The sequence below is a fragment of the Lemur catta genome, chromosome 5 (genome assembly GCF_020740605.2).
Source record: "Lemur catta isolate mLemCat1 chromosome 5, mLemCat1.pri, whole genome shotgun sequence".
Classification (NCBI taxonomy): Eukaryota; Metazoa; Chordata; class Mammalia; order Primates; family Lemuridae; genus Lemur; species Lemur catta.
The window spans coordinates 42188319-42201085 of NC_059132.1; the positions used below are offsets into that span (position 1 = coordinate 42188319).

At 46.4% G+C, this 12767-nt stretch overlaps 1 protein-coding gene across 4 annotated transcripts in view; it reads right to left on the reverse strand.

Moving 5' to 3' along the window:
- Positions 1 to 787: 787 nt before the first annotated feature.
- The window catches only part of RPP40 (ribonuclease P/MRP subunit p40), a 29815-nt gene continuing 17835 nt past the window's right edge, over positions 788 to 12767 (reverse strand). For 2 of the 4 annotated variants that reach the window (XM_045551624.1, XM_045551626.1), the window contains exon 8: positions 788 to 1777. In XM_045551624.1, coding sequence (XP_045407580.1) covers positions 1689 to 1777 — 89 coding nt within the window. In that variant the 3' untranslated portion in view covers positions 788 to 1688. Of the gene's footprint in view, positions 1778 to 3715; positions 4107 to 12767 lie in introns of those variants that run through there. The other 2 variants (XM_045551623.1, XM_045551621.1) reach the window with 2 other exon arrangements.

Here is a 12767-nt window from a genome sequence, read left to right on the forward strand (position 1 = left end):
GTAATTGAAACGCTCGTAGCCTACTGGCAATGAGGTGAAATAGCACGACCACTTGGGGAAACTCTGGCAGCATCTACTGAAGACAGCACACTCCATCACCCAGAAACCCCACTCCTAAGCAGAGACCCCAAAGACTGTGCACACGATGTTCACCAATGACGTGTACTGGAATGTTCATAGCAGCACTACTCGTACTAGCCCCAAACGTCCATCAACAGGAGAACGGCTAAATCCACTGTAATATATTTATAAATGGAATTCCTACAGTAATGAAAGTGGATTAGATGTTAGATGTGCTGAGTCGTGAGTGTGTCAGCGGTGCCAGGACAGTGAGACAGACGTCCAGAGAGTGCTGTGTCAGAGAGGAGGGGTCACCTCAGAGCACTGCAGCCTGGGGGCCAGCAGAGGGGAGGAGTCGTGCTGGGGCTTCAGAGGGAACAGTGGCACTCTTGGGAGCGAGGAGAACGTGGGGCCCAGGAGCGGACAAAGAGGACAGAACCAGAGAGGGCCCGGGGTCAGCTCGTGTCAGCGGGCTGCCGTAACAACACACCGCAGGCTGGTGACTTAAACAACAGAAGTTTATCGTCTCACCGTTCTGGAGGCTGGAAGTCCACGGTCACAGTGTTGGCAGGGCTGGTTCCTCCCAGCCTCCCTGTTGGCTTGCAGACGGCCACCTCGCTGGGTCCCCACATGGTCACTCCTCAGTCTGCGTGTCTTCTGTGTCCAAATTTTGCCTTCTTAGGAGGACACCAATCATATTGGATTAGGGCCCGCCCTTATGGCCATGTCTTAACTTAATCACCTCTACAAAGACCTCTCCAAATACAGTCACATTCTGAGGTGCTGGGGGTTAGGACTCCAACATAGGGATTTGTGGGAGGGACACACTCCAGTCCCGAGCAGTCCTCTCGGATTTGGCCACAGGAATTCACGGACGTGCTCAACAAGAGCATGGAAGGAGGGGGCCGTGTGGGGGCCGACGGCCGGCAGGAGCCATGGAGAGGAGCCTCCAGGCTCGGGAGAGACCCGAGCAGGGCACAGTCTGAAGGGAACCGTGGACCGAGGGAGGGACGGGGTAAAGGTCGGGCTACAGAGTCACTGTCACTGGCTGAGCCCGCACCCAGCACACTGAGGCACGGACCCTGCTCAGAGACTCTTTCAAACCCTGACACACCTTGACTCCTGTCCCTCAGGAATGCTGACCTGGCCCAGAGACCAAAGGAAAGTTGGTCACCCTGGGGGGAACACTGGAGGTTTTGTCACTATGACTTCCAGGGCCAAAATGTTAAATCTATGGATTCAGTTGATTATTCTCTCCTTAGTCACAAGATATTTTCTAAATTAAAAAAAAAAATCTTTTTTCCACAAACACGAGGTCCCCAGAGTAGCCAGATTCATAGAGATAGTAGACTGGGGGTAGAGAAGGGGGAGTCAGTGTTTAGTGGGACAGAGGTTCAGTCTGGGAAGATGAGAAAGTTCTGGAGATGGATGGTGGTGACAGGTGCACGACAGTGTGCATGTACCTAATGCTACTGACCACTCCCGCCCTTAAAAATAGTTACAATGGTCAATTTTATGGTGTGTATATTTCACCACAGTTTAAATAAATAGCTTGTTTTAAAGAAAGATTTCTATGGTTTGTTTTCCTCCTTAACGTGCGTACTTGCGTACTGCAGACAAAAGCATCTCTAATGTTCTCGGTCGGCAAAGCGTTGCTCTGAAAGTGTGAGGAGGAGGAGAGTTGCTTCAGCAGTCCACGAAGTACGAGGAACTTGACCTTTGCAAAGACGAAAAGAGAGCGGGAGTTTGTACGTCAGCGAGCCGATCTTTCCAACAAACATTTCACTTCCACTGACATTTATTGGGCACCTATTATGCGCCAGGCCTGGAAGGGAGGGAGATTTGCTCTATCACCACTTTGCGGTGTCCGGGCCTGGCTTTCTCCCGGGCGGTGTCTCGCCGGGAGGCCACAGCAGGCAGCGGGACAGGGCTGCAGGGCGGCTCCCCAGGAGAAGCGGCTCCCTCTTGCCCTCGCTTGGGTCCCTTCGTGTCTGGGTGTCCCTGCGTGTGGGGAAGCAGACCCGAGTCACTCCTAGGTCCTCGCCTCAGAGCCCCAAGTGCCTGGCAAGTCTGAAGACTGAAAAACAAACCCGCTGTTGTGGGGCGGTGGGGCCCTGGGCCTCCAGAAAGTTCTGAACGAGAGCAGCAGTTGCAGTGCAGTGGCCTCGCACACTGCAGCGATCATTCACGGGCTGTCTTGGGTTCTGGCAGCAGCACTTGAAAATCTGTGAACGAGCCAAAGGGAGCAGCAGAGAGCGACAGGGGAGCGCGAACCCAGGGGCTGCACCCCAGTTCTCCTGGCCCCGCGCCCAGCCCGCCCCTCACAGCCTGGGCCCCAAAGCCAGCAAAGCAGCAGCTGAGGGCAGCTCCAGTTTCAGCGGAACTTGACCGCGTGTCACCCTGGGACAGGGTAATCTGACACCCCCGATGCTCAGAGCCACTTAACGGCTTTTGGCTCTGGTGGCCTGGGGGCCGAGGCTACTTTTCAGGCACACCAGAAACGTCTGTGTTATTTCTCAAACGGGCCGGCAGACTGCTGCGGGTGCCAGGTCTTTGATGGAATGGATTTGGATACACATCAAATATTTAAATTGATGTTTTCCTTCTCTGGCAGGACCCTTCCAGCTGGACCTGTCGACTTGGTTTTATATAAGATTTGGACTCCTTTAAATGTGCATTTTTTTTCCTTGCATATGCCTGGGGCAGACAGTGGCTGCATTTGAAAGCCCCGAGGCTGCTGGTGGGGCCCCAGGGGGGAGCAGGGCACCTTGGCTGACCCTCTTGGCCCAAAGCACACTTGTTAGAAAACCAAGTCATTTGCCTGCCAGCTCCAGTGGTTACATATTATTTAATCACACAGGTCTTGGATTTACGCCAAGCAGCAACTTGCTGTCTGCTATCTTTCAAGAAAGAACAAGCTGTGCAAATGCAATCAGTTGTGTCTCTTTTTCAGCTTCCTGGGCTAAATGAAAGCAAGAAAGTGTTGACAGACATCCCAAGGTGCTGCGAAATATCCATCCTGGTGAAAGTACACATCCTGCTCCCTTTCAAAAAACAGTGTTTTTTGTGAAAGGAATTTGTACCCATAAATTTAGCTCAGATGTTTCTTGATATTTCAAAGGGCTCTCCTTGCTTCCTCCACTTTATATTGAGAGAGACTCAAGAAATATGGAGTTCCTTTCTCCACAGACTCGTTCTGGGATCTGGCCTGGGCAGGAGTCTCCGTCCTGGCTGGTTGTTGTTGACACCGGCACACAGTGGCAGTCTTGAGATCACGTCCAGGAAGGGGCAGGGATTTGGTAACTTCACTCCCGCGAGACCCAAGGAGCCCCGGGGCCCAGACGCCCATGTACCCCTTGAAGGGGCAGGTGGGACACGTTCCCTCCAGGAGGGGACCCAGGATGGGGTGCAGGCTCTCCGTCCCGCCATCCAGGAGGCTCTGCTGTGACCCTGCAGGGGACGCCAGTCCCCCAGCCCCTGCATCAGCTTTTCATTCCGGTGCCCTTCCTCCTGGCATGTTCCTTTCTCCTTTCTTCTGTCTTTCCAGCCCTTCTGCAGTCAGCAGGAGTCGTGTTTTCCTCTTTCTCTGTGTCATTTATTGCCAGGAAAACACAGTGTCCCCTTTGTTTACGCTGCCATCTGACCATCACCTGCATGGTGTGAGTGTTAACTACCAGGCTAAGGAACAGCCCCTGCTCCGTCCACAATAACAGTTTCTATCTCGGCACAGCCAATCACACGGCAGACAGAGTCGGACTCCTCAGAGCAATGGCCTGGAGTTGAGGGACACAACGTGGCAGTCCAGTGAGGATGCCTTGACTTCAAACTATGGCTAGAGGAACGGAAAGGCAGAGAGAGCTCCAGGGACAGGCTTGCTGAAAAGACAGAGCATTTGTGCCCCTACCTCATGGCACACTTGGGAGAACTGAATGAGTAAATGCACGTGGTGCTTATTGCTGCCTGGCACAGGGGAAGCTGTTGGTGTTTTAATCTCCTTGTACTGGAGGCATCCTTCGAAATTCAGTCCTTAAATGTCACATGTGGATCTACATAAGCATACAGAAGAAAAGTCCAAGGAGACATTCAGCCTCCAAAAGCCAAATTTCTCCAGGCCAAGTAAATTCTGGGGCCAGCAGTTCCTCCCTTTGAGATCAGAGGGCTGCTGCCCAGCACCTAGAATCAGGGCTAACAGCCGCTCCTCTGTTGTTCTCTCTCTGGCATCTGGGAGGCCCAGGGCCTTGCAGTGTCCAGAGTCAGCCCCTCTTAGAAATCCACAGCCGACCGCGTCTGTGTCAAGGTTTTGAAATCACATCTTGGCCTTCTGACTGAGCACAAGTGTGCACAGTAGAGAAACACTGAACTCTCTACTAAATGAAATATCAAATTCCTGAAGCCCCTGGGAGCACAGTAGTGACATCAGCTCCAGAATTCATTATTTCATCCTTGGAACCCAGACTTGGGGCAAAAAGGCAATGACTTTCTTTCTCAAAAAAAGGATTTTTTTCTTTTTCTTTTTCTTTTTTTTTTTTTTTTTGAGACAGAGTCTCACTCTGTTGCCCGGGCTAGAGTGCCATGGTGTCAGCCTAGCTCACAGTGACATCAAACTCCTGGGCTCAAGTGATCCTACTGCCTCGGCCTCCCGAGTAGCTGGGACTATAGGCATGCATCACCACGCCCAGATAATTTTTTTTATATATATTTTTAGTTGTCTAGCTAATTTCTTTCTATTTTTTTAGTAGAGATGGGGTCTCACTCTTGCTCAGGCTGGTCTCAAACTCCTGAGCTCAAACAATCCACCCACCTCAGCCTCCCAGAGTGCTAGGATTACAGGCGCAAGCCACCGTGCCCGGCCTGGGATTTTTTTCTGAAAAAAGGTAAAACATTTTGTTTTATGAGGGCAGCATTACCCTGATTCCAAAGCCAGACAAGGACACTACAAGAAAAGAAAATTAAAGGCCAATATCCCTGATTAACACAGATATAAACATCCTCAATAAAATACTACCAAACCAAAGTCAACAGCACATGTAAAGAATCATTCACAAACCAGTAAAGGTGATACTTTAAAAAAAATCATTCACCATAATTAAGTGGGATTTATCCTTGGAATGCAAGGATGGTTCAACATAAGCAAGTCAATAAATGTGATATACCACATTAACAGAGCAAAGGACAAAAACTATATGATTATCTCAACAGATGTAGAAAAGGCATCTGACTTAAAATTCCAACGTCCTTTCATGATAAAAACTCTCAGCAAATTAGGTATAAAAGAAATGTACCTCAACATAATAAAGCCTATATATGACAAACCCACAGCTAACGTCATACTCAATGATGACAAGCTGAAAGCTTTTTCTCTAAGATCAGGAATAAGACAAGGATGCTCACATTCATCACTTCTGTTCAACATAGTACTGGAAGTCCCAGCCAGAGCAGGTAGGCAAGAAAAAGAAATAAAAGACATACAAATCGGAACAAATAAAGTTTAAATTGTATCTGCCTGCACATGATATGAAGTTATACACAGAAAATCCTAAAAACCCACCAAAAAATTGTTAGACCTAATATATGAATTTAGTAAAATTGCAGGATATAAAATCAACATACAAAAATCTGTGGCATCTCTATCCACTAAAAACAAACTATCCAAAAAAGAAATCAAGAAACAAGCACATTTATACTAGATACCAAAAAATTAAAATACTTAGGAAGAAATTTAACCAAGGAAGTGAAAGATCTGTACACTGAAAACTATAAAACATTGATGAAAATTGAAGAAGACACAAATAAATGGAAAGATATCCAGTGTTCATGGATTGAAAGACTCAATATTGTTTAAACGTCCATACTACCCAAGGTTATCTACAGATTCAATGCAACACCTATCAAACTTTCAGTGCATTTTTTTCACAGGAATAAACAAAACAATCCTAAAATGTGTATGGAACCGCAAAGACCCTGAATAGCCAAAGTAATCTTGAGCAAAAAAGATCAAAGCTGGAAGCATCACGCTAGGTGATTTCAAAATCTGCTACAAAGCTATGGTAATAAAAACAGCATGGTGCTAGCATAAAAACAGACACATAAACCAATGGGACAGAGTTGAGAGTCTGAAAATAAATTCATGCAATTTACAGTCAATTGATTTTCAACAAAGATGCCAAAAACACATAATGGGGAAAGTTTTAAAAGAAAACAAGAAATGGTACTGGGAAAACTGGGTATCCACTTGCAAAAGAATGAAATTAGGCCATTTCATACCATATACACAAATCAACTCAAAATAGATTAAAGATTTAAGGGTAAAACCTGAAACTGTAAAACTGCTAGAAGAAAACAGCAGAAAAGCCCCTTGACATTGGTCTGAGCCATGAAATTTTAAATATTGACCCCAAAACACAGGCAACAAAAGTATACAAATGGGATTACATCAGACTAAAAAGGTTCTGTACACAAAAGAAAACAATCAACAGAGTGAAGAGACAACCTACAGAATGGGAGAATATATTTGCAAACCATACATCTAATAAAGGTCTAATATCCAAAATATATAAGAAAGTAAAAAATCCCAATAGTAAGAAAACAAGTAAACCTATTAAAAAATGCGCAAAGGACCTGGATAGACATTTCCCAAAAGAAAACATACAAATGGCCAACAGGTATATTAAAATAGTCAACATCACTAATCATCAGGGGAATGCAAATTAAAGCCACAATGAGATATCACCTCATACATGTTAGAATGGTTATTATCAAAAAGACAAGAAATAACAAATACTGGTTGCGATGTGGATAAAAGGGAACCCTTGTCTGCTGTTGGTGAAAGTGTAAATTAGTATAGTCATCATGGAAAATAGTATGGAGGTGCCCCCCAAAATTAAAAAACTACAATAGAACTACCATATGATCCAGCAGTCTCATTACTGGGCATATATCCAAAGAAATTGAAATCAGCATGTCAAGAGATACCTGCACTCTATGCTCACAGCAGCACTATTCACAACAGCCAAGATATGGAATCAACCTAAATGTCCATCAACAGATGAATGGATAAAGAAATTGTACCTGTACATGTGCCTTTAATGGAATACTATTCAGCCTTAAAAAAGAAGGAAATCCTACCATCTGTGACAACATGGATAATCTGCAGGGCATTATGTTAAGTGAAATAAGCCAGGCACAGAAAAATAATGCTTTATGATCTCACTTACATGTGGAATCTAAAAATGCCAAACTCAAAAAACAGAGTACAATGGTGGTTCCCAGAGGTGGAGGGGGGGAGATTGGGGAGACACAAAGGTTAAGTTAGACAGGAGGAATAAATTCAAGAGATCTATTGTGTATCATGGTGACTATAGTTAACAATATATTGTATACTTTAAATTTGCTAAGTGTAGATTTTATGTAATCTCACCACAAAAGTATATGAGGTTATGTATATGTTAAATTGCTTGATTTAGCCATGACACAATATATACATACACCAAAACATCACATTGTATACCATAAATATATGCAATTTTTACTTGCCAATTAAAAAATTTAAAAAATGGCCAGGCACCACGGCTCATGCCTGTAATCCCAGCACTTTGGGAGGCTGATGTGGGAGGATCGCTTGAGGCCAGGAGTTCAAGTCTGCACTGAGATATGATTGTGCCACTGCACTCCAGCCTGGGCAACAGAGCCAGAAGCTGCCTAAAAAAAATTTTTTTTAAAAAGATAAAACATTTTATATCAAAGCAGACAAAGGATTTGCAAATACCTTCAGCCAATCCCCAAGTGGCTCCAAGAACAAAAGCATGCCAAGAGGACTGGTGTGTTATGCCAATAGGCGACTCCCACTGGGCTGTAAATATCAAAATGCAGACGGTCACACACAGTGTAGATGAATGTATGGCGGGTGTGAGGGAGGGAAGACGTGGCTAGAGCGTTGCCGTAGACTGAGGAGTGAGCCTCTTCTGCCAACTTCTCCTTTGCAGAGTGGGTTTAAGGCTAGGCATAGAAAGTAAAACAGCAGAGCTTCTGTTTCGGCTTTGAGGCCATATTTTCACTATCAGGAGTTTATTTTATGATATTGATGGTACTCAGGGGGCAAATGCTGATATTTCATTTGTGAAAATCAAAACTCTGAAAACTTATGCTGGTAACTGTTGTCTTTTCCTGGGCAATTGCCTGAATGACGGACATTAGCTGAGGCATGCCACAGCCTCCCAAGTATTTATCATTCATTCATTTATTCATTCAAGAAACAATGACTGCACGCTTGCCAAGGGCCGGGACTATAGAGACCCACAAGCTCTGTGCCCATGCAATGAGATGCAGAGATTTCTATAAAAGGAAGCAGATTCTGACACATGCTGCAACATGGATGAACCCCGGAGACATTATGTCAAGTGAAGTAAGCCAGTCACAAAAGGAAAACTGTTATGTGATCTCACTTATAGAACAGGCAGATTGATAGAGATAAAAAGTAGAATAGAGTCAGGCATGGTGGCACACGCCTGTAGTCCCAGCTCCTCGGGAGGCTGAGGCAGGAGCATGGCTTGAGCCCAGGAGTTGGAGGTTGCAGTGAGCTATCATGATGCCACGGCACTCTAGCTGAGGAACAGAACGAGACCCTGTCCGAAAAACAAAAACAAAAAAACCCCCAAAGGTTTAAAAAGGTAAATTTTGTTATGTATATTTTACTGCAATCTCCTCCCCTCCACAAAAAGGATTGACAAGTTGTGGTCCCTTCCTGCTGGGAAGTGACACTCCAGAGTGGGGAAGCCTGAAACTGTGAGCTGCTCATTTCCATGCAGTGTGGAAGCTGCCACAACAGGGAGAGCTCAGGATCTGCGGAGCCCGTGAGAGGCACCTACCCTAGCAGCAGGTGCTAGGAGGGATCCCAGAGGGCTGACGCCCGAAAGATCAGCCCGGTCAAGCGTGTGCAGATGCCGAGACTGGCGGCTGAGCCTGGTGGCTGCGGAATGAGAGCGGGGAAGAGTTTCTCATCAGGGAGGACAGCAAGCGTCCAAGAAAACTCAGTGTTCAAGAAACTTACAGTTGCCCCTTTTACCTGGGGACGATGATGCAACAGAGGAGGAGGAAACAGCTGCAGGTCAGACTGCTGGAGCCTGGTGACCAAGCAAGGGCATCTGGAGCTTCAAGTGCAAGAAATCCCAGGGCATTCTGGATGGCCCTTTCCCTAGCTGGCAAACTTCAGTGGATGGTAAGCATCTGTTTACTGGTCCCTCTCCCTCACTGTACTATAGCACCTTGAAAGCAGGGAATATCAAATAAATGAATTAGCCAGTTATTAATTAGTTCAATAGTCTGAATATCACCAAAGTTTCAAAACATATGCAAAGAGCCATAAGCTCAATTTAAAATTCTAATTGGTGAGCTTTGCTTTTAGTTTGAGAGGAAAAGGATGCTTCTCAGCCAAACAAAACAGTATCACAAATTGCCTATGGTAGACTGTTACTTTGGTGGCCACCAATGAACCACATCTCCCAAGAGTCACAACCTGGGATAGTCTCCCACATTGACTCAGGGCTTGGCCATGAGACTAACTTTGGCCAAGGGCCATTAGCAACTACGTTCCAAGTGAAGGCTCCACAAGCACTCTCACAATGGGGCTTGTCTTCCCGGAATGTTCCTTCTTAAAACCCAGTCTCCATGCTGTGAGGAAGCCCAAGCAGCCGCACAGAGTGGCCCACCAGGGAGAGCACAAAAGGCTGCCAGCCCACAGCCCCACTTGACCCCCATGTCAGTGACCAGTGCCAGCTGCCGGCCAAGGGGAGCAAGGCCATTTTGGATCTTCCAGACAATCCACCACCATGTGAAAAATAACCCCATCACTGGCTGTATCATGAAAGACAATAGGCAGGGTTTGTTTCAACCTACTAAGTTTTGAAGGGAGGGATTTGTTACCTAACTGAAACGATTCCTTTTTATCTTCCTAAGCTCGTTTTGGTAATCAAATGTGAATAAGGGAATTTGCAGGGGATAGCAAACCTTGATGATTAAAATCCCCAGCTATGGAATCAAATTTAACCAGTAATTTTAGTTTGACGGCTTACTTAGCCATGTGGCTTTGGCAAGTTTATTTAATTTCTCTAACCTTATCTGTAAAATGTGAGTATCAGAGAGGAAATATAATTTTTCCTCAACCCTCATAAATTTGTAGTTGGCACAGACCCTTGTAGCAAAGGACAGATTAACAAGGGAAAAACAGGCAAGTTTATTAACGTGTGCAGCACACAGCACATGGGAGAAACCTCAATGAAAGGAAACTCAAAGCGGTGGCTTAGAACTCTGGCTTATACAGCAGCTTCAACAAAGAACTGTACATTTTAGAGAAGTGACAAGACAAAGCAAAAGGAATTTCATTCTCCGTGGGCAGCAACTTGAGGGAAAGGCAAACAAATGGCAGATAAAGGTTATTTACTATAAAGTCCCCTGGTATCACCTCAGAGCTGTCCTCGGCTCTCCCTGGTAGAGAACAGGGGGCAGGATACCTTTGTCTTTGTAAATCTATGTCCTGTTTTGGGGCAAGCAGAGGAGGGACAGAGAGCTCTCCTGTATCACTGCTTCTTAACTGTCCCCAGCTCAGCGGAGAGGCCCATTCTGGTCTCCTACATGAGCAACCCCTGCTTTGAGGCACTTTAGTGGGATCTGGTGGGGTGTGTAAGAAATGCTCGGCCTGCCTGAACACACAGGAAGTGCTCAGAAACGGCAGCTATCATATGGAATCAAACCTCCTGGCTGTGCTTTTATTCTGAGAACTTCAGAATGGATTCAAAATGAAATAGGGCAAAGTCTACTCAGTTGAGAAAAAGCGACAAGGTTTAGAAGTTCAGAGGGCATTATATGCCCACAACTTTTCCTCAGAAATAAGGAGATCGAGGCCCGTGACAGGTCTAAGAGAAACAGGACAAATTCTGGCTGCTTATGGGTCCAGGGGGCTGCCCTGCATTCTCGGGCCCCGCAATCCTACCTGGGTCTGCTCCCGGAAGCTGTACCCAGCCACGTGGCCTGAGAGCCAGGAGCCACTGAGATTTACAGACGTGACAGGAGAGCCCAACGGCAGCTCTCCGTAAGTGAAGGGAAAGGCTCCAACTTACTCCTTAGCTGAAGGAAACAAAGAAGGTCTGCAGGAGCACACTTGCTGCTCCGGGCCTATTTTCTCCTCAGGAAGAGCCCACAGACGCTAAGAGAACGACGGCCAGGACTTCCAGGCCCTGAACGTCCTGACATTTCCACCTTTCGTGCTGAGCTGTTCTCTGCCGATGGAGTCCCAGTGACTGAGCTGGACTTCTGCAGTGCTGTCCTATCAGCCACTGTCACTCCCTCCTCCCCGCCTCACATGCACATTAAAAGACAAAGAAAAAAGCAGCCCTACCCCAAGTCCAACCTCCTTGGCAGGAGTCTCCCAGTCCTAAAATAAGGGAAGTCACTCTATAGACACAATGCATGAACTGCTATTCTATAAACGCGGCACAGGGTCATATTTAAAACACTTGTTTCTATACAGTAGAGCCTTCTCCTGACAAAAGTGTCCATTCATCCCTCAAGGAAAATGGCTCCTGTGACACTCTAGCCAGCATCCTGTTGAGTGGCGCCTTCCCAAATTGGGACATTGCAGCCCAGGGCTGAGGAGGGGAGGAGGAAGGAGCACCAAGACCAGGAGGTTCCCAGTACTCCCCCCAGGAGAAGGGTCCCAGCTGACCTGAGGCTCCATCTCTTCCTGCAGGTCATTCTGCTCCTTCGGGGACAGGAGTCTACCCGTCAGCTCGAGGGACAAGCTAATGAGGTCTAGGTAGGGACAGCAGCCCTCCTGAAACATTTTCTCCTCAAAGGGTCGTCGATTCTTTCTGTCCTCACAGCCCCCCAGGAAGCATGTGGAGAGTCAGTCAGATGCTCGGTAAACCCTACAACAGACCAAAGTCACTTGTGAGGAGCTTTGTGGTGAAAATGGCACCTGGGTTTATAAGAGGTTTTATGGTGAAAGCGGGAGAAATCCCAACCTTGGGCAATAGGAAAACAAGACCATCATTTCTCCAGTTGTAAGAGATGAAAGTGATCCTCTTCAGACACGGGTCATTTCCTCAGAGATGGGTGGGTCACTCTGGCTACTGGCTAACTAGTTTCATTTGAGTCTTCATTAAGGTGACTGTTTGGTAATCCTGCCTGCAGAGGAGAAACCGTCTTCCCTGAGCGGGGTCGGAAGACCGTGCTTGCAGTGCACGCCCTGCTGCCCTAGTCCCGGCAGGTCACGCCGAGCACTTGAGCACGATCTTAACTCCTTAAAAGTGGGGCTTCTGCTGTAGGTTTTTTGGCCAATTGCTGTGTTACTTTTCCCTTGCTCCAAACCTAAGAAAACTGCCTTGGAAATTTGTTAAGCTTTTCTCCCCCCAGAAACCTCTGGACACTTGTTCCATGAAGATCTACACATTTCCCTATGTATATAAATTTCTCAGCTCAGTCTTTTTAAACTCTCTTTTATATCAGACTTGTATTTTAATTTGAAACATGGTATTAACTGGCTGGTATAGATAGTTTGAAAAAACTAGTCAACACAGGAATATTCAAGAAAATTAACAGCAATACATCTTATTTCCAACCTCAACGGACACTTCCTAAGTTAAGTCCCTTCTTATACCACTTCCCCTCAGTCGGCGTGCACTCTTACAGACTGTAAGAGAAACGCTAAAACACAC